The sequence below is a fragment of the Panthera tigris genome, chromosome E2 (assembly GCF_018350195.1).
Source record: "Panthera tigris isolate Pti1 chromosome E2, P.tigris_Pti1_mat1.1, whole genome shotgun sequence".
In the NCBI taxonomy this organism is placed as follows: Eukaryota; Metazoa; Chordata; class Mammalia; order Carnivora; family Felidae; genus Panthera; species Panthera tigris.
In genome coordinates this window covers 851,941-874,496 of record NC_056674.1, presented here as the reverse complement: position 1 = coordinate 874,496, position 22,556 = coordinate 851,941, and the positions used below count along the sequence as shown (strand labels likewise).

At 44.1% G+C, this 22,556-nt stretch overlaps 1 protein-coding gene across 1 annotated transcript; it reads right to left on the bottom strand.

Moving 5' to 3' along the window:
- Positions 1–915: 915 nt before the first annotated feature.
- Positions 916–20,401, bottom strand: LOC122230437 (zinc finger protein 418-like). Its single transcript, XM_042969818.1, has 3 exons — positions 20,277–20,401; positions 17,280–17,406; positions 916–4,346 (listed from the first exon to the last, which is right to left on the bottom strand). The coding sequence occupies exons 1-3, from the start codon at positions 20,307–20,309 to the stop codon at positions 1,543–1,545; spliced, it is 2,964 nt and encodes a 987-aa protein (XP_042825752.1). The 5' UTR covers positions 20,310–20,401; the 3' UTR covers positions 916–1,542.
- Positions 20,402–22,556: the final 2,155 nt, after the last annotated feature.

Sequence of the window (22,556 nt, the reverse complement as noted above, 5' to 3'; positions counted from 1 at the left end):
ACATCCCAGGAATATAGATCCTCCTTTATCTTTTTTTTCTTTTCCTGTCTGTGTGATAACGGCTTTGAGGCAAACATCACAGAATCCACAAAACCTTTTGATTTTAATTTTTATTTTTTTCTCTGACAATTACTTTAGCTACATAAGATAAATGTGCCCGGAGGTCCTGAGATTTGTGTACACACTGATCCTGCAAAGTCATGGTCACAGAAACTTTCCTGGACACATTTTTAGAAGAGGCACGTTCCATCAAGTTGGCTGCAGTTTCCTCCACTCCCTATTAAGCCAGTGTTTTTTATGAATTATGGTTTCCCCAGATGCCTGTGGTCTTACAACCAGTGACCCTGGCCCAATGGATTGTGGACATCAGGGCACATGGCTGTTTGCAGAGCTGTGGAAGAAAACACCTCATCAGTACTGACATCCCCTGTGATAGCTCCTCTGAGTAAGTGAAAAATTCATGCTGCTTTCAAAAGCCTCTGAGGGTCTCACACTTGTCCCCTGCTTGGGGTCATCACTGAGACTCCTAAAACACAAAGCATCCAGACCTCAAATGAAAACCAGAAAGCCCTGCAGTTTTTCAGAGGTTGTGGGGCAGTGATAAAGATTTGGTCAAGGCTGGCAAGCTACTTTCTGCCATCATCCTCTCCCTCCTCAGGCATGGACAATTTGAGACTCCTAAAAAGTTCACCCTCTGATGGCTGTTGAGCCCAAATCTGTTTATAAACTACCCCACAGAGTAAGTAGAACATTCAAGATTAAAAAGGATTTAAAAAGTAAGGCCCTGAGGGGCACGTGGGTGGCTCAGTTGGTTCAGCGTCTGACTGGCTCAGCTCATGATTTTATGGTTTGTGGATTTGAGCCCCACATAGGGCTCTGTGCTGACAGCTCAGAGCCTGGAACCTGCTCCAGATTCTCTCTCTCTTGGCCCTCTCCCACTCGTGTGTGCTCTCTCTAAAAAATAAACATTAAAAAAAAAAGGGCCTTGATTATTGTTTAAGCCAAAGCAATGTGCAGCAGACCACTCTCAAGTTTGTGACTTGGAAACTGGAAAAACATCTCACAAGTATCACAGGAGACCATCATGTCCCTGAAAAAGGTAGTTATTCTCTGTAAGCTGCCAGCCAAACTCATATTCTCTGGGTCATCAATGATTCAGGTTCAGGCCGAAGGTAGTCAAGGAGATGGGGAAGCTGACCCCTAAGGGCTCAGGTTACTCTTAATTTGCTCCAATTCATGAGAACAAAGGTCAGCCTCCCTGAACAAACTGGTGGTGAACTAATGCACACCTTGGGGACCTGCCAGGCGGTAGAGGAGAACAGGCTTTGGGCACAAGATCTAGCTGTGACCTAAATCTGAAAAGAGCCCTGAACAGTATGGAAAGTGCAACATATTTACACAAGCTTAGGATGTCACTGAAACTTACAAGGGATCTCCCACTGAGCATGTTTAGATGTCTGAGATTCAGTCCAGATAGAGGACTCCTCAAAGCTCCCTCCAGAGTTATTACAGTGGATAGGAAATTGAACATTCTCCACACACCTAAGGCCTTTCTCTAGTGTGAACTCTCTGATGTTGAGAGAGTGTAGATTTTCGTGTAAAAAATTTCCCACATTCACTGCACTCATAAGGCCTTTCTCCAGTGTGACCTCTCCGGTGTTGACTGAATTGGGAACTATCCCTGAAGGATTTTCCACATTCGCTGCACTCATAAGGCCTTTCTCCAGTGTGAACTCTCTGATGATAACGTAGCTTGGAGCTAGAGATAAAAGATTTCCCACATTCACTACACCCATAAGGCCTGTCTCCTGCATGAACTCTCTGATGATAACGAAGAGTGGAACTGGAAGTAAAAGACTTCCCACATTCACTGCATTCGTAAGGCCTTTTCCCTGCATGAACTCTCTGATGGTAAGAAAGGGTAGCGCTACTGGTAAAAGACTTCCCACATTCACTGCACACATAAGGTCTTTCTCCTGTGTGAACTCTCTGGTGTCGGATCAGTATGGAGCTGTTGGTAAAAGATTTCCCACATTCACTGCACTGATAAGGCTTTTCTCCTCTATGAACTCTATGATGATAACCAAGGCCAGAGATAGATGTAAAGGATTTCCCACAAGCACTACACTCATAAGACCGTTCACTATTATGAATTCTCTGGTGTATTGACAGGGAAGATTTTTGGCTAAAAGTCTTCCCACATTCACTGCACTCATAAGGCCTTTCTCCCGTGTGAGTTCTCCGGTGTTTATTGAATTGTGATCTATCCTTAAAGGATTTCCCACATTCGCTGCACTCATAAGGTCTTTCTCCACTGTGCACTCTGTGATGATAACGAAGGCTGGCACTAAAGGTAAAAGATTTCCCACATTCACTGCACTTGTAAGGCCTCTCTCCCGTGTGAACTCTCTGATGGTAACGGAGCGTAGAACTGGAGGTAAAAGATTTCCCACATTCACTGCACTCATATGGCCTTTTACCTTCATGAACTCTTTGATGGTAACAAAGTGTGGAGCTACAGGTAAAAGATTTCCCACATTCATTGCACACATACGGTTTTTCTCCTGTGTGAACTCTCTGGTGTTGAATCAGGGTCCACCTGTTATTAAAAGATTTCCCACATTCACTACACTTGTAAGGCCTTTCTCCTGTGTGAACTCTCTGATGTAAAATAAGGTTATTTCTTCGGATAAAGGATTTCCCACACTCACTACACTCGTAAGGCCTTTCTCCAGAATGAACTCTATGATGATAATGGAGGTCAGATCTAGAAATAAAAGATTTCCCACATTCGTTACACTCATAAGGCCTTTCTCCAGTGTGAACTCTCTGGTGATAACGGAGGGCAGAGCTAGTAGTAAAAGATCTCCCACATTCACTGCACTCATAAGGCCTCTCTCCAAGGTGACCTCGATGATGATACTGGAGGGTGGAGCTACAGGTAAAAGATTTCCCACATTTATTGCACACATACGGCTTTTCTCCTGTGTGAATTCTCCGGTGTCGAATGAGCGTCCACCTATTGTTAAAAGATTTCCCACATTCACTACACTCATAAGGTCTTTCTCCAGTGTGAACTCTGTGGTGATAACGCAGGCTGGAACTAAAGGTAAAAGATTTCCCACATTCACTACACTCATAAGGTCTTTCACCTGAGTGAACTCTTAGGTGTATAATGAGGTTATTTCTTCGGGTAAAGGACTTGCCACATTCACTGCACTCATAAGGCCTCTCCCCAGTGTGAACCCTGTGATGATAACGGAGAGCAGTACGAGTGATAAAGGATTTCCCACATTCACTGCATTCATAAGGCCTTTCTCCAGAATGAACTCTCTGATGATAACGGAGGTCAGACCTAGAGATAAAAGACTTCCCACATTCACTGCACTCATAGGGCCTTTCCCCTGTGTGAGATCTCTGATGATAACTTAGGGCAGAGATAGAGGTAAAAGATTTTGCACAGTCACCACACTTATAAGGCCTTTCTCCAGTTTGAACTCTACATGGAATCAACACTGAGCTCTGACTAAAAGATTTTGCACATTCACCACACATATAACTGTTTTCTCCACCGTGCCATCGCTGGGGATGAATGAGAATGGATTTGTGGCTTAAGGATTTCCCACATTTGCTGCACTTGTATTGCCTGGATCCGGAGTGAGTCTTTCCATGTTGACTGAGGGTTGAGCTTTGCCGAAGGGATTTTCCACATTCATCAAACTCGTGATGCCTTTTTCCAGTATGCAATCTCTGGTGGATAACAAATGAAGATTTGTACCTGAATGTTTTCCCACATTCACTGCACACAAAACACTGGTCCTGAGAAAGCGTGTGTTTGGGACCGAAGGCTTTCTTGCATTCTCCCCAGGTGTAATGACTTTTTCTGCTCTGTATAGTTGCCCTGCACTGGCTGATTGTGTTTGGCTTTTCTCCAGTATGAATGGCCCCTTGTTGCAGATGCCCCGAGCCAGGCAGGAAGTCTTTCTCAATCTCTCCACAGGTAAAGGGCTTTCCTGAATCATGGAATCCACAGCTCTTCACAAAAGAGGTCCTGTCCACACTGCTTCTGAATGGTTTCTCTCCCGTGTGCTGCTCTGGCTGCTGCTGAAAGTTTACGCCGAAATAAAATCGTTTTGCGCATGCCCCACACCTCAACAGTTTCTGGCTGCTTGGCTTTCCCTGGTGCTCACCCAGGCGGAAAACATCTCTCAAAACCGGACCGCACATGTCACAAGGGTGGGTCTTCCGGGAAGACAGAGCTGCCTTGGGCGTGCTGGCCTGTGACACACCTACAGAAACGCTCTGTTCAAGGGGTGCCTCCGCATCCTCTGCTCCACAGCAGCAACCTGAACGCAAAGAAACTCTCATGAAATACATGGTGACTACAGGGAGGGGTAAGCCCGTCACGCATATGCACCTGTCTCGTGTAGGCACAAGTTTATGGGATGCTTTTCCAGACACAGGAGTTGGAATTCAGTTGTGCATTACTGGGATCCTAAGGTCACAGACTGGTGGATAACCCACCAGGGAAGGAAACAAAGACAGCATATGAGACAAGGAAGAGAGATGAGGACTACAACTCGTTTCTGTGCCAACGGTTTTTGGCAGGACCTTTGCCGCTGCTGATGAGATGCTGAGTAGAAGCATGCATCCAAGCCCACTAAAATCCAGCTGCAACAGATTAGCTGCTGTTCCATGTCATTGTAAGGACACGTGAATATCTCATGGCTAATGCTAGAGCACACAGAAAGAACACTGAGAGAAGTGGGTGAGATGAGTCAGAGAGGTGATGATCATCACTGCACTAAAGTCATAGTAGAAACGATGAGAACCAAGAAATTGGCAAAGTGTCAAACCAGAGAAGAAAAAGGTAGTAATGAAGTGCGGCCAGTGGAAATGACATGAAAAGTGGGGGTGAATAAAGACAGGTTTCTGGTGTAATCTGAGCACATCCCTGATGGCACATTCTCTCCAGCCATTCACCAGGACCAGCCCATCCCTTCTCCCGCTGAGTCCACCTTGCCACATCTGGAGTCATGTCCATCCTGTAAGCCCTGTAAGTCCATCTTCTCTGTAAGCCCTGAGCAACTACATGGGACATGGATGATACAAGTCCTAAGGGAAAAACAGGACAAATGAATAGCCAGCCCTGTCCCAGGGCTGTCCACACAAGAGGCCTAGAAAAAAGAGCAAGGTAGATGATGTCAGCATGACAGCAGAGGAAACCAGCCTTTGACCTTAGCAGGCTTAGGAGTCCAATTAAGAGGGGCGGCTGGCTATCAACAATATCCAAATGATGGAAAGAACCCAATGTCCTTCGACTAATGAAAGATGATGTGGCATGTGTACGTATGTACATACGTGTGTACACACACACACACAGAGGAATATTACTCAGTGATCAAAAGGAATGCAATCTTGCCATTTGCAATAATGTGGTTGGAACTAGAGTATATTATGCTAAGTGAAATAAGTCAGAGAAAGACAAATATTCTGTGATTTCATTCATATGTGGAATTTAAGAAACAAAACAGATGAACATAGGGGAAGGGAAGGAAAAATAAATAAGATAAAAACAGAGAGGGAGACAACCATAAGAGACTCTTAAATACAAAGAACAAACTGAGGGTTGCTGGAGGAGAGGTGGGCGAAGGGTGGACTAAATGGGTAATGGGCATTAAGGAGGATGCTTGTTGGGATGAGCACTGAGTGTTATATGTAAGTGATAAATCACTAAATTCTACCCTTGAAACCATTATTACACTACATGTTAACAACCTTGGACTTAAATGAAATTTTTAAAACATTTTTAACAAGAGGGGCACCTGGGTGGCTCAGTTGGTTAAGCATCCGACTCCTGATTTCAGCTCAGGTCATGATCTCACAGTTCATGGGACTGAGCCCCACGTTGGGCTCTGCACTGACAGCGTGGAGCCTGCAGGGGATTCTCTCTCTACCTCTCTCTCTGCCCTTCCCCTTCTTGCTTTCTCTAACACATTAAAAAAATATTAAAAAAGAGTCCAATTAAGACACAACAGCAACACAAGGGAGCACACTAAAAGGATCGATGGGGACACTGGCTTAGTGAAGACACCTGGAGAGACAGAAAATAAGGGTGGGCACTATTATGTGTCAGCCAAAGGGGTGATGCCACTGCATTCTGCAGTGGCCTACTCTACAGGGGACCCCAGCAGCCACTGCTGCGAACCTCAACAAGTCCCACTACAGCTGTGGACTATCACAGGTTACACAGCAGAAGTGTCCAGGTGTTTGTAGACATGGACCCCAGATGTCTGCTGTGCAGAAGACCCTGGCAGCTTCTGCACTAACATGACCGACCATGGGGACCTGCCAGGGAATAATAACTGAGCTGCCCCCTCTGCCAAAAAAGGAGCTACTGCTCCACCCCGGGGAGCAGAGCTGGCACTCACATCAAACCCACACACACCCTGGACCCAAGAGATGCAACTGCTCCGTGGTTGCCCATATTCCATAACCTGACTCCATGGCTGTCACCTGAGTGCCCAAGCCTCAAGTACCAAAGCCATGGCCACTGTGGGCTAGCCAGCTCCTCAAAACCCAGAGACACTGTCTAAATGTACCATGCTCCTGTCACAGGTTCCATCAATGCTCAGTGTCCAACCGCATCTCACATAGCACACTCAACACTGCTGCAGACTATTTGGCATCTGGGACCCTAGAACTGCTAATGCTCTGTGTCAGTTCACACCCTAGAAACCAGACCTGTACCTGCTCCGCAGGTGCCTGCACATCAGACACCAATGCTACCACCACCACGAAGACACCCAAGAGCTGGACTGGGCATCAAGATGGTAACCCCATGGCCAAAATACTTCCTGTGGGAGAAAGTGTTTCTCTACTACTGTGGACACACAGAGCCTTAGCTATTGAGGACTCCTGCAGTCTTTGCTAACATTGATCTCAGATGACAGAGCTGCAGACACTAAGCCTCTTGGCCATCTTGTAGTGGGAACTGCCACACACAGGTAAAGATCTTCCCCACTAAAACCTTTCTGTAAAGTCTAGAAGTGACTACTCCATGAAATGTACAGACATCAATGCAAGGCTACAAGAAACACAAAAAAATCAAGGAAACAGAACACCCCCAAAGGAACACAGTAATTTATCCATCACCCTAACAAAATGCAGATCTATGAACTGTCAAAGAATTCAAAATAATTGTCTTAAGGGAGTTCACTGAGCTACAAGAAAATACAATTTAATGAAATAAGGAAAACAATTACAAAAGATTTTCAACAGACAGATACAAAAATATAAAAAAGAACCAAATTATGGCATACTATATTGTACACCTGAAACAAATATAACACTGTATGTTAACTATACTGGAATTTAAATTTAATAATAAAAAAAGTTATGGTGAAGAACACAATGAATGAAACAAACAAAAAAACACAAAAGAGAATCAGCAGCCAACCTGATCAATCAAAAGAATGAATCTGAAAAGAAAAAAAAAATCTGAAACTGAAGATACTTTTGAAATTATTCAAATTAGAAAAAAGACAACAAAAAAAATGAATAAGGAAAGTCTGTGTGGATTATACGTCATAAAACAATATTTGCATTATGGTGGTCCTGAAGGAGAAGACAGACAGACAGACAGAAAGGGACAGAAATCTGATTTAAACAGTCACAGATTATAAAATAATGGATGAAAACTTCCCAGATCTGGGGACAGACATGAACATACAGGTATATGATGCTCATAAGTCCCCAAAAAGATTCAAACCAAAGAGGACTTTACCAAGACACATTACAGGGGCACCTGGTTGGCTCAGTCAGAAAAGCATGAGACTCTTGATCTTGGGGTCATGAGTTCAAGACACATGTTGGATACAGAGATTACTTAAAAATAAAATCTTTAAAAAAAAAAAGAAAAAAGAAAAAAAGACGACACATTACAGTGACCCTTAAGAACAACATGGGTTCAAACTGTGCGGATTAATTTATAAGCAGACTTTTTCCAGTAAATACAGTAAAATACTATAAATGTATTTACTCTTCCTTATGATTTTAGCACATTCTTTTCTCTAGCTTACTTTATTGTAAGAATACAGTAGATGTATAATGTACAAAATATGAGTTAATTTATGTTATTAGTAAGGCTTTGGTGAAGAGTAGGCTAACAGTAACCAAGTTCTGGGAGAAGTCAAAAGTTATACATGGATTTTTGGCTGCATGGGGGTTAGCGCCCCTAACCCCTGTGTTGTTCAAAGGTCAAATATATGGGGCAGCTGGGTGGCTTCGGTTAAGAAGGCTCAGGTCATGATCTCACAGTTTGTGAGTTCAAGTCCCGTATCAGGTGAGCTGGAGCCCTGCTTCAGGTGAGCATGAACCCCAGGTGAGCCCCAATTCTCTCTCCCTCTCTCTCTCTATGCCCCTCGTGGGATTCTCTCTTTCTCTCTGCCCCTTGCTCACTTGTGCCTTCTCGCTCTCAAAAAAAAAAAAAAAAAGTCAACTATATAATATCGAAATATAATGACAGAGAATTTGAAAGCTGTGGGAAGAGAACTTACACAAGGGAACCCCCCCAACCTCCATTAGGGTATGAGTAGTGTTCTTAGCTGTAACACTGAATACTAGGAGAGTGGCATGGTGTGTTCTATAAATGCTGAAACAAAGAAACTGCAAACCAAAAATACTTTACTAGCAAAGTTGTCATTCAGAAATAAAGAAGAACTGCTTTCCCAGACAAACAGAAGCTAAGGGAGTTCATCACCACTTGATGTACCCTACAGAAGATGCTACAACAGTTCTTCAAGCTGAAATGAAAGTATGCTAATTAGTAACATGAAAATAGAGAATACACTGGCAAATGCAATTATATAGTCATAGTCAAAATACAGGAGTCCCTCATCCATTTCACTTTCCATGGTTTCACTTACCCATGGTCAACCATGGTCCAAAAGCAAATGGGGGCACCTAGGCAGTGCAGTCAGTTAAGCGTCTCTTCATCTCGGCTCAGGTCATGATCTCACAGTTTGTGAGTTTAAGCCCTGCATTGGATTCTGTGCTGACAGTACGGAGCCTGCTTGGGATTCTGTCTCTCCCTCTATCTGCCCCTCCCCATTTATGCTCTCTATCTCTCAAAATAAATAAACTTAAAAAAAAAGTTGCAAAAGTAAATGATCCTCCTTCATTATAACAGTTCAGAGGGTCTCTAGTAGCCTAATGCTATGTCACAATGCCTATATCATTCACCTCACTTTATCTCATCATTCTTGATGAGGCATTCTTTTTTTCTTTAAGTTTATTTATTGAGAGAGAGAGAGAGAGAGAGAGAGCGCGCGCGCGCACACATGTGAGTGGGGGGAGGGACAGAAAGAGAATCCCAATCAGGTTCTGTGCTGTCAGTGTGGATCTCAATGTGGGGCACAAACCCACAAACCATGAGATCACAACGTGAATCAAGAGTCAGACGCTCAGACTTGAGCCACCCAGCTGCCCTGAGATTATTTATGTAAGCCTCATGGTAACCACAAAGCAAAAACCTATAGGAGACACAAAAGAGAAAGGAATGGAAGCATAAGACCACGGGAAATCATCAGATCACCAAGGAAGACAGCAAAAGATGAAGAAGAAAGATACTACAAGACTCTGAGACGATAATTAACATGGCAACAGTAGGTCCTAATAGAATTCTCAATCAAAAGACAGAGTGGCTGAACTCAAAACAAAACATGACCCAACTATATGCTGCCAACACTAGAGTAACTTCAGCCTTAAGGACACACAGAAGCTGAAAGTGAAGGAATTGAGAAAGATAGTCCACACAAATAGAAACCAAAACAGAATAGGGGTAGCTATACTTATAGGAGATACAACAGACTTTAAGTTAACAACTGTCAAGAGACAAAGAAGGTCATTACATAATGATAAAGGAATGAAATCCTAAAGAGAATGCACGAATTTTATGTATATATGCATCACACATCAAAGCATCAAAATTAAGTATTAAGCAAATTCGACTAGATCTGAAGACAGAAAAGACAGCAATCAGATTTTAATTATCAATATCCCCCTTTCAACAATAGGCAGATATCCAGACAAAAAATACTAATAAGGATATATCTGAATTGAACATTCTCGTCCAAATGGATGGAAAAGACATATATAGAACATTCCATTTCACTATAGCAGCATACACACTCTCAAGTGACACAGAATATTCTCTAAGATAAATCACATGTCAAACAAGTCTTAACAAATTTCAGAAGACTGAAATTCTGTCAAGTACCTTTTCCTAACAATGGATGAAACTAGAAATCAGTAACATGAGGAAACTTAACAATTCAAATATGTGGACATTAAACAACACATGCCTATCCAATCAATTGGCCAAAGGATAAATCAAAAGCAAAATTAAAAAGTATCTTGAGAAAAACAAAAGTGGAAACAAAATCTATGGAACGTGAGGGGTGCCTGGGTGGCTCAGTCAGTTGAGTGTCCGACTTCGGTTCAGGTCACGATCTCACAGTTCATGAGTTCAAACTCCGCATTGGGCCTGATGCTGTTAGCACAGAGCCTGCTTCTGAACGTCTGTCCCCCTCTGTCTCTGCCCCTACCCCCGCTCACGCTAAGATAAAAATAAACATTGGGGCGCCTGGGTGGCGCAGTCGGTTAAGCGTCCGACTTCAGCCAGGTCACGATCTCGCGGTCCGTGAGTTCGAGCCCCGCGTCAGGCTCTGGGCTGATGGCTCGGAGCCTGGAGCCTGTTTCCGATTCTGTGTCTCCCTCTCTCTCTGCCCCTCCCCCGTTCATGCTCTGTCTCTCTCTGTCCCAAAAATAAATAAATAAATAAATAAATAAATAAATAAATAAATAAATAGATAGATAAATAAATAAACATTTAAAAGTATCTATATGGAGGGCACCTGGGTGGCTCAGTTGAAGTGTCTTCCTTCGGCGCAGGTCATGATCTCGGGTCATGATCTCGCAGCTTGTGAGTTCAAGCCCCACATTGGGCTCTCTGCTGTCAGCATAGAGCCTGCTTCAGGTGCTCTGTCCCCCTCTGCTACTGCCCCACTCACACTCTCTCTCTTAAAAATAAACAAACATTAATAAATACATACATACATACATACATACATACATAAAAATATCTATATAGAATGTGAAAAGTCAGTTCTAAGAAAAAAGTTTAGAGCAATAAATGCTGGCTCTTAAAAAAAGAAAAGAAAAGATCTCCAAGAAACAACCTAACTTTACACCTTAAGAAACTAGAAAAATAACAAACTAAGACCAAAGTTAGAGAAACAAAGGAAAACACAAAGATCAGACCGAAAATAAAATAGAAACTAGAAAAATAAAAAGATAAACAATACTAAAAGCTGGTTTTCTGAGCAGAAACTTGAAAAACCTTTAGCTGGACTTAGAACAAAGGCAAGACTCAAATAAATTAATGCAGAAATATAAGAGGAGAAATTGCAAGCGAGAGCACAGAAACACAAAGGATCATAAAGCACTACTATGAACTATATACACCAACATATTAGATAACATAGAATAAAGTCCTACAAACATACAACCTACCAACACTGAATTGTAAGACAGAAAATCCAAATGACAAGGAAATTGATTCAGAAATCAAATATCTCCCAACAAAGAAAAGGTCATGACCACAAGATTTCTATCAACATCTTTTTTTTTAATATGAAATTTATTGTCAAATTGGTTTCCATACAACACCCAGTGCTCATCCCAACAGGTACCCTCCTCAATACCCATCACCCACCCTCCCCTCCCTCCCACCCCCCCATCAACCCTCAGTTAGTTCTCAGTTTTTATTTAAGAGTCTCTTATGTTTTGGCTCCCTCCCTCTCTAACCTTTTTTATTTTCCTTCCCCTCCCACATGGTCTTCTGTTAAGTTTCTCAGGATCCACATAAGAGTGAAAACATAAGGCATCTGTCTTTCTCTGTATGACTTATTTCACTTAGCATAACACTCCAGTTCCATTCACGTTGCTACAAAAGGCCATATTTCATTCTTTCTCATTGCCATGTAGTTCCATTGTGTATATAGACCACAATTTCTTTATCCATTCATCAGTTGATGGACATTTAGGCTTTTTCCATAATTTGGCTATTGTTGAAAGTGCTGCCTAAAACATTGGGGTACAAGTGCCCCTATGCATCAGCACTCCTGTATCCCTTGGGTCAATTCCTAGCAGTGCTATTGCTGGGTCATTGGGTAGGTCTATTTTTAATTTTTTGAGGAACCTCCACACTGTTTTCCAGAGTGGCTGTACCAGTTTGCATTCCCACCAACAGTGCAAGAGGGTTCCCGTTTCTCCACATCCTCGTCACCATCTATAGTCTCCTGATTTGTTCATTGTAGCCACTCTGACTGGCATGAGGTGGTACCTGAGTGAAGGATTAAACTCTCAAGTTCTTCCAAAAATTTGAAGAGGAAGGGATCATTTTCAAATTCATTTTAGAAGACTAGAATTAGGACACCAAAGCACCTTACAAGAAAACAAAATTACAGGCCAACATCTCTAATGAACATAGATGTAAAAAAGCTCAACAAAATCCTAGCAAACCAAATTCAACAGTATATGAAAAGAATCATAAACTGTGACCAAGTGATATTTATCCCTGGGATACAAGGGTGGTTCCTCATAAGTAAATTGGTAAATGTGTTCTATCTTATAAAAGAGTGAAGGCCAAAACTCATATGATCACATGAACAGATATTAAAAAAAAAAAAAAAAGCATTTCACAAAATTCAGAATCCTTTTATGATAAAACTCCCCAAAATTAGGTAAAGAAGACATACACCACAATACACAAAGCCACATATAAGCCCACAGCTAAAAGCACATTCTACAGTGAAAAGGTAAAAACTTTTACTCTATGGTCAGGAATGAGACAAGGATGTCCACTCTCATAACTGCTATTCAAAATTGTACTGAAGTCCTACCTGGAACAATCAGAGATGAAAAAGAAAGGCATCCAAATCAGAAAAGAAGTAAAACTGTTTGTAGATGACATAGATCTTGTATAAAGCAAACCACAAAAAATCCACCAAAAAACTGTCAAAATGAATAAATAAACTCAGTAAATTTACAGGATAAGAAATCTACATACAAAAATCAGATATGCCCATTACTAACAATGAAATATCTCAAAAGAAATTAAGAAACCAATTCCATTTACAATAGCATTTAAGAAATAAAATACTTAGGAATACATTTAGCCAAGCAGATGAAAGATATGTACAATGAAAACTGTAAGACATTAATGAGAGAAATTGAAGACACAAATAAATGGAAAGATATCCCATGTTTGTGGACTGAAAGAATCACTATTAACATATTTCTACTACATAAAGCAACCTAAAATTCACTACACTCTACCAAAATTCCAGTGGCATTTTTTACCAGAAACAGAACCAAAATCCTAAAATTCGAACCACAAATGACGTCAAATAGAGAAATCTTGATCACAAAGATCAAAGTTAGAGGAATCACATTTGTAATTTCAAACTATACCAGAAAACAACAGTAATCAAAATATTATGGTACTGGAATTAAACAAAACAAAACAAAACAAAACATGCAGGGGCCCCTGGGTGGCTCAGTTGGTTAAGCATCTTACTCTTGATTTTAGCTCAGGTCATGATCTCATGGTTCATAAGATCGAGCCCCGAGTCGGGCTCTGTGCTGACAGTGCAGAACCTGCTTGGGATTCTCTCTCCTTCTCTCTGCCTCTCCTCCACATGCTTGCTCTTTCTCTCTCTCTCAAAATAAAATAAACAAGCATTTATAAAAGTGCTACTCCAGGGGTACCTGGGTGGCTCAGTCGGTTAAGCATCCTACTTCGGTTCAGGTCACGATCTCGAGGTTCGTGAGCTCGAGCCCCGCATCCAGCTCTATGCTGACAGCTTAGAGCCTGAAGCCTCCTTCAGAGTCTGTGTCTCCCTCTCTCTCTGCCCCTCCCCCACTCACATTATCTCTCTCTCTCTCTCTCTCTCAAAAATAAATAAATAAATATATATTTTTTTTTTAATTAGGATAGGGCACCTGGGTGGCTCAGTTGGTTAAGCGTCCAACCTCGGCTCAGCTCATGATCTCACGGTCCATAAGTTCAAGCCCAGCGTTGGGCTCTGTGCTGACAGCTCAGAGCCTGGAGCCTATTTCAGATTCTCTGTCTCCCTCTCTCTCTGACCCTCCCCCGTTCATGCTCTCTCTCGGTCTCAAAAATAAATAAACATTATATTTTTAATTAGGATAAATTATTTAAAAAAAAAAATGCTATTCCAGCGAACACACAAATGATAAGAACACAGGACAGCCTTACTACGGATACAGAGAAAGTTTTAGTGCTCTGGACAGAAGCTCAAAGCAGTCACAACATTCCCTTAAGCCAAAGCCTAATCCAGAGCAAGGCCCTAACTCTCTCCCTTCTATGAAGGCCAGGGGAGGTGAGGAAGCTGCTGAACACAAGTTTGAAGTTAGCAGAGGTTGGCTCGTGACACCGAAGGAAAGAAGCCGTCTCCTAACCGCAAAGGACCAGGTGGGGCAGCAGGTGCTGACGCAGAAGCTGCAGCAAGTGCTCCGGTAGCCCTAGCGGAGATCGGAGATCGTTCGTGAAGGTGGCGGCACTGAACCACGGATTTTCCAAATGCAGACCGAGCAGCCTTCGACTGCAAGATGGCCATCTCGCACTTTCATAGCTGGAAAAGTCAAGCTTGGTAGGGCCAAGGGTCACGTATCATTCTGAAAAGCCCAGGGCCCTTAGGAATTCTACCCTGCCCGTGTTATAAATAGAACAGCAAAGTCTGGATGACAGCACATCTGTTTATAATATGGCTTACTGAATATTTTAAGCCCACTGTTGATACATAGTGCTTTCTTTTAAAATATCACTGCTTAGTGACAAAGCACCCGTGAGCTCTGATGGAGATGTACAATGAGCTAATGTCTCATGCCTGCTAACACAACATCCATTCTGTAGCCTATGGATCAAGGAATAATTTTGATATTCAAGCATTATTTTTAAGAAATACCATCCTGTAAAACCAGACAGAGCTGCCACAGTGATTTTTCTGGTGGATCTGGGCAAAGTAAATAGAAACCTTCTGGAAAGGATTCACCATGACTTTGAAGGGTTCAGGACTTCCTTGGAGAAAGTAACTGCAGATGTGGTGGGAATGACAAGAGAACTGGAGGTGGGGCTAGAAGATATGATTGAATTGCTACAAGCTCATGATAAAACTTGAATGGAATGGATGAGGAGTTGCTTTATATGGATGAACAAAGAAAGTAGTTTACTGAGATGGAATCCAAAATTTAGAAAATATAAAAACACTGTATTTAACTATCCTGGAATTAAAATTTTTAAAAATTCAAAACATGGCCACCTGGGTGGCTCAGGTGAGCATCCGACTCTTGATTTCAGCTCAGGTCATGATCTCACAGTTCATGGACTCTGCACTGATAGAGCAGAGCCTGCCTGGGATTCTTTCTCTCCCTCTCTCTCTCTCTCTGCCTTCCCCCACACATGCATTCATTCTCTCTCAAAATAAAATAAAATAAAATAAAATAAATTCAAACAGGGGCACCTGGGTGGCTCAGTCGGTTTAGCATCTGACTACAGCTCAGGTCATGATCTCACGGTTCGTGGGTTTGAGCCCCATGTCATGCTCTGTGCTGACAGCTCAGAGCCTGAAGCTTGCTTCTGATTCTGTGTCTCCCTCTCTCTCTCTGCCCCTCTCCTGCTCATGCTCTGTCTCTCTGTCTCTCAAGGATAAATAAACATTAAACATTAAAAAAAAAAATCAAAGAGATGAAATCTACTCCTGGTGAAGATGTTAAGACTGTGGAAATGACAACAAAGAATTTAGAATATTACATACGCTTAGCTGATAAAGCAGCAAAAGGGTTTGAGAGGACTGACTCCAGTTCTGAAAGAAGTTCCACTGTGGGTAAAATGCTATTAAACAGTATCGCATGCTATAGAGAAATCACTCATGAACTCTGAAGAGTGAACCAATGCAGCAAGCTTTGTTGTGGTCTTATTTTATGAAACTGCCACAGCCACTCACCTTACAAACCACCCTGGGCAGTCAGCAGCCATGAACATCAAGACAAGACCCTTCACCAACAAAAAGATGACTGGCTGCAATTTCAGATGACAGCACCGAACTATTTTTAAATCAGCTACATTGTTTTTGAGACACCATGCTATGAGAGATTTAATAGACTACAATAATGCAAACATAATTTACGTGCACCAGGAAAACAAAAAATTCATCTGACTTGCTTTATTGTGATGTTTCTACACTGCAGTGGTCTGGAGCCAAACCAGCAATACCTCCAAGGTATGCCTATAGAATGCCAGAAGCCGGGGTGTGGAGGAAACGGGGAGATGTTGGTCAAATGGTACAAACATTCAGTAATAAGATGAAAAGTTCTGAAAATGTAACATACAGCATGGTGACTACAGTTAATAATGATGCTGTATACTTGAAATTTACTGAAAGTACTAAAAGTAGATCTTAGGCATTCATACAGAAAAATAATGTAATAATTTTATAAGAATGGATATTTAATTAACTTCAATTGTGGAAATTATATCACAGTGTATACATATATCAAATCACTACAGTGTACACTTGAATATATATAATTTTGTATCTCCAGAAGGCTGGGGGGAAAAAGAAAATACACCTAAAGTACAAACCTTGCAGGAGTCTGTTGAAAAGTAGCCTGTGATTCAGCTAAGTAGTCTGACAATGTCTGCAAACCCAGCACAAGGAGACAGGAAGACATGTCAGCTAAAAGAAGGGATCAAAACCTGGGAAACAGGGGAGCCTGGCTGGCTCACTTTAGTAGAGCATGCAATTCTTGATCTCAGAATTCTAAGTTCAAGACCCAAGGCTGTAGAGCTTACTTTAAACAAACAAAACCCCTAGGATACAGAAGTGACATGGATCTGTACTCACTGACCCAAACGAAGACAGCAAGCATGGTGGAATCCATTACGGTCACTAAAAATCGACTAACTTTGAATCCTTCCCTATGAGGGTTTTAGTATAGCAGGTACGGAGGCTGCAGGGGCGGGGAGAAGAGGGCAGTGCAAACAAACCAGCCCTATCCCTATCGACATGGCAACTACCCAGAAAGCTGAGAACCCACAGTGCCCATGATCCACACGTAAGAGAGACTGAGAAGGGATGGGTTGGGGGAGAACAGGACCTAGTTCAGGCCACTGGGGAGGGGGAGGGCCTTACCCAGTGAGGATATAAGTGCAAAGTTCTCCAGCATCACATCGTGGTACAGGCATCTCTGAGCCTCATCAAGGAGCCTCCACTCCTCCCAGGAGAAGTACACAGCGACATCCTCAAAGGACACACTATCCTGTTACGATGGGGACAGATGAAACCATGAACATTCTGAGATCCCACAATCCATCTCACCATACATCTACCCCACACTCCTCCTCCTCCAGAGCTCCCCGCTCCAAGAATTCCAGGCCTATGTGCCACTAGCACCGCCCCTCCCTTCCCCCCCCTCCCCCCCCATCCTCAGGGTCTCTTTATTCACTGAGTTCAGCCCTCAGCAACATCAGGCAGGGAGACAGAGATGTCATCCAAATTCATCCTGGCCTGTAGGGTCCCAACCATACAATTCCCTACGGCCTCCATTTTGAGACTCCCAAGACACACTGAAATGTGGGCTCATGCTGTACCCTTCAGCGTCCAATACCAGGGCCCTGTGGCCCTGAGCACACACTTCCTCTTGATGTGCACACTGCTCTGCAGACTCTCCTCTCTCACATCTCCAGTCCCTACAGCTGCACTCCCACAAACTCTACTTTGGGCAAAGCCCTGAATTCTGCTTTGAAGTCCTCCTCTGGCCTCTGATCTTTACTTCAGTGTCAGCCGCCCAGAAGCACATATGCACTAGATGGCCATGGCCCACTTCCACTTCTGTGCTGGACTTGCTGTCGTCTCAGTGGTCACAACTCCCCACCTCTCCACTCAACCTTCCTTAAAACCCCAGCCAGGCATGATGACTCTCACAAAGGACTACATTTACCGGATCTTATCCACCAGCAAGACCCGAACACCCCAGACCCCATCAAAGCCCCCCCAAAATTCTGGTGAATCCATACAGTGGTGAATTAGCAGAAGCCCTGCCTTCAGTGTCATCTTGCCTCAATTACTCCTCCGAAGCCATCTTGCAGCCACTTGTGCCATGGAAGCTTCAGCCTCCCTGATCATCCTCTCTCCCACACCATTCACACCATCATTTCTCCCTGTCGCCTGTGTTTCTCATACTTAGGATGTCAGCCAGGAGCTAAGCAAGAGAAGCACCTCTCAGCATGCACCCTAGTCTTTCTGACCAGCTAACAGCATTACCACTATAACCTACATTACACACTTCCTAAAGTGTGACCCGCAGTCCCATCCTGGTCCGATAGCCACCGCTTTTGAAAGTCTGCCCCAGACCTATGCACCATCAAGACTGAACACCACAAACCCCACCGAAGCTCACCACAAAATTCCCGTGAAACTGCAAGAGTGAGTAAGCAGGAGCCTGGCCTCAGTGTCCTCTTGTCTCAATTACTCCCGTGCCTCCACGGCCTCCACTCCACAGGAGCCTTCATCACCTGCCAGATCATCCTCTCTCCCATGTGTTCCCCACCATCACGTCTCTGCTTCACCCGTGTTTGTGTGCCCAGCAACCCTGATCAGGTGCACAGCAAGAAAATCACTCCTCATCATGCACCTCCCTCTATTTGGCCAGCTAAGGCACTGTCACAATGACCTGCATTCCCCAACCTAAACATAGTCCACAGCTCCTCTCTGGTCTACACAACAGCCACCACTTCTGGATGTCTTCATCCTGCACCTCCTCCCCAAATCTCCAGACCGGCAAATCCAGCTACTCACTTGCTGTCTCCACGAGCTGTGCCCTGAGATATCTCCTAACAGGACTCCTAACAGGACCAAACGAAACTCCTGGCAGTCCCAAAGAAAATTAACCTACCGTCAACCTCCCCACCCCAGGTGATGAAACTTCCATCCCTTCAGCTGCTAGGACCAAAATCCCTGGGGTCATCCCTGACTTTTTTCTCTCCCTCACCTACAACATCAAAAAATCTACTTTACCCTTCTTTTAAAAATGGAAGAGTCCAACTTTTCACCTACCCCTGTGGCCATTGCTTTGGTTCATCAGCACTCATCTGGACTGCAGCAGCTGCCTCCTCCCGGGCTCCCTGCCTCCTCCCCTACCCCCAAGGTCTGTTATCTTTTCTACAACCGGAAAGAGCCCATTAAGACTTCGGTAAGACCAGCCCCTCCCCCTCTTATCCAAGCCTCTCACTGCCTCCAAAAGAGGTGCCCAAATTCTCAACAGCCACATTACAGGCCTGATCCTTGACCCTCTGCTTTGTTCCCGACAGGGAGAATGGACGCAGGTCGTACCTGTCCAAGCACTTGCACACTCTGATATCTATTTCTGGGATAGCTTCTCACACCCGTTTATAGGTAACCCTTGCCTGCACTCAGGAGCCTCGGCTTGGGGTATCCTCAGGGACCCCACACCCAGCCGTTGGAAAAAGAGCAAGGGAAGGGGCTCAAGACACCACAATCCTGGACACCGTACTGGCGATGTCAAGATCAGTGAGGGACTTGTGCGCAGGTGCCATATGAGCTTTCACAACCTTCAGAACTTGTGGTTGAGTGAAGGCAACCAGGGCTGGGCTCTACCAGGTCAGGCCTCCCCTGCATCCCGCCCGGCCCTGGAACCCAGGGACCTCGGGATGACCAACCTCGGTGCCTCAGTCCTCCTACCAGCTCTGTGACCTTCGACAAGAACTGCACTCCCGGGGCCTCGTTGTCTTCATCACCCCCTTTCACCTCTCTCTTGAGAAGCTTTCGGAAAGCTATTCACACCCAAACACGGACCGTGTCTCTCTTCGGTTCACGACCCTCCAGCGCCCTCAGAACGGAGGTACCACACCCCAGCTCGCCAGTCCCCCCGTGATCCCGCCGCACACCCTATGTCCCTGAGGGCAGACCCCACACCCCCGAATCCTCCCCCTCGGCGCCCCCTGCAGCCCGCTCCCGCACCCCATCACGCCGGCGCTAAAACACGGGGCCCCGCCCACGAGCGCCTCCCCGGCCCGGACACCGGACCTGGGCCGCAGGGACGCGAGCAGGTGCCCCGCGCTCGGGCCTCGGGAGTCTGGGTGGGGGAGGGTCCGGGGGCCTCGCGTTTACCTGAGCCCGGTCCCTGCGCGCGGCCGCCGCCATCAGACTCTGTGGGCGGAGCGGGGCCCAGAGCGGCGAAAGAGGAGCAGACGCCCACCGCGGGACAGCTCGGGCGGCGGCGTCGCCGAGCCGCGGACCCGCCTCTCCGCCGTGGGGACAACGACTCCTGAGCCTTGACAGTTCCGTCACTTCGGTCCCGCCCCGGCACGCCCGAGAGCAGGAAAATGGCCGCCACAAGGAGGAGGCCGGAAGTCCCGCCCCTACGGGATGAATTCCCGCGGAAACGCTTCCATTGGCTCAATTCCGCGCACGGTCTTCTGGATAATGTAGTTGGCGGATCCCTAGAGGCAGCAGCGAGGGTTTTCTCCATTCTGATCTGAGCATTGGCCAGGCTGCTCTCCAAGGGATGCTGGAAACCTAGAGGGAGAAGGAGTTTGCTCTTTGTGAACTGCGATGAACAGGCATAATTTCATACTCCGTGATTGCCAGCCTCTTCCCAGAAATGAGATGTTCCCAAATCCAGTGATCTAAATGGTCCTATCATTCCATACAAACATTCAGACATAAAATAATCCACGCGTAGCTGAAGGCAGTATGTTACTCCTCTTCAAATGAATGTAGCTGATGTTTTTGTCATCGCTTTGTGAGTTCTATTATGATTGACTAAGAGCAAGGGAAAAAACTTTACACAGGGCCGTGACTGGGAATAAAGAGAGATGTTAGGCCAGAACAAACAGGATCTCTGCCTCTGGTTTCCACAGAATATTTGCTCCTTGCCTGTAGGGTCAGTGATTGTGTCCTGCCCATTTTTAACTATCTAGTATTCTTACTCAGTGTTCTAAGATACACTCAATTCTATTTCGCAAAGTGACATCTACCTCAAACAGAGACCAACCTTAGTGCTATTTTAGTTTGGGTCAGTGGCTACAACTTTAACAGTTGCAGAATGTCTGATGCAGAGTATCTGAACCTCCAGGTAAAGGGTGTAATTGACCCCCATGATGTCATGTCCTGACTGGTAAGTGACTATGATTTTCCAGTGCTTGCAGGTACAGTTGTGCATGGGGAACTGAGATTATTTCAGAAGAGCAGTTTGGAAATGCAAATTCAGAAAATTATTAATAATGTTTTTGTTTTTGTTTTTGTTTTTTTTTTTTTAAGGTTCTCTTTTAAGTAATCTCCATATACAACTTGGGGCTCAAACTCACAGCCCTGAGATCAAGAGTCACATGCTCTTCTGACTGAGCCAGCCAGGTGCCCCAGTAATAATGTTTAGAGATATTGCAGTTTAGAGATAGTGTTAGAAATAGCTCTGGGAAAATACCAGGGGATGTTGAAGAAAGTTAAGATGTTAGAGAATTTTTAGCAGAGCTATTTTTCTTGAAAATATTAAGCAATACCACCTTGGAGGGAAGAGTGGAAGTGAACATTTATAGTAGCCAAATTACTAAAAATGGACAAGAAACTGAGGTGTCCTGTTTATTCACAGCTCTACTGCTGTGCACTGAGCAAATACTCAGTTGCAGGCACTTAGGCACTTTTGTAATGTGAATGGAAACATTAGGGGATGCATGGGTGGCTCAGTTGGTTAAGCATCAGACTCTTGATTTTGGCTTAGGTCATGATCTCACCATTTGCAAGTTCAAGCCTCACATTGGGCTCTCTGCTGTTAGTGCAGAGCCCGCTTCAGATCTTCTGTCCCCCACTCTCTCTCTGCCCTTCCCCCAGTTGCTTGCTCTCTCTCTGTCTCAAAAATAAACATTTTTTAAAAGGTTAAAAAAAAGAAACATTAGAACACTGGAAAGACAAATACTCATGCAATTTACATTCTTCAAAGAACACAGGTAGGTAGCAATCCCTATCAAAATAATACCAGCATTCTTCACAGAGCTATAACAAGCAATCCTAAAATTGGTATGGAACCAGAAAAGACCCCAAATAGCCAAAGCAATCTTGAAAAAGAAAACCAAAGCTGGAGGCATCATAATCCCAGACTTCAAGATGTATTACAAAGCTGTAATAATCAAGACAGTATGGTACTGGCACAAGAACAGACACTCAGATCAATGGAACGGAATAGAGAACCCAGAAATGGACCCACAAACATATGGCTAACTAATCTTTGACAAAGCAGGAAAGAATATCCAATGGAATAAAGACAGTCTCTTCAGCAAGTGGTGCTGAGAAAACTGGACAGTGACATGCAGAAAAATGAACCTGGACCACTTTCTTACACCATATACAACGATAAACTCAAAATGGATAAAAACCTAAATGTAAGACAGGAAG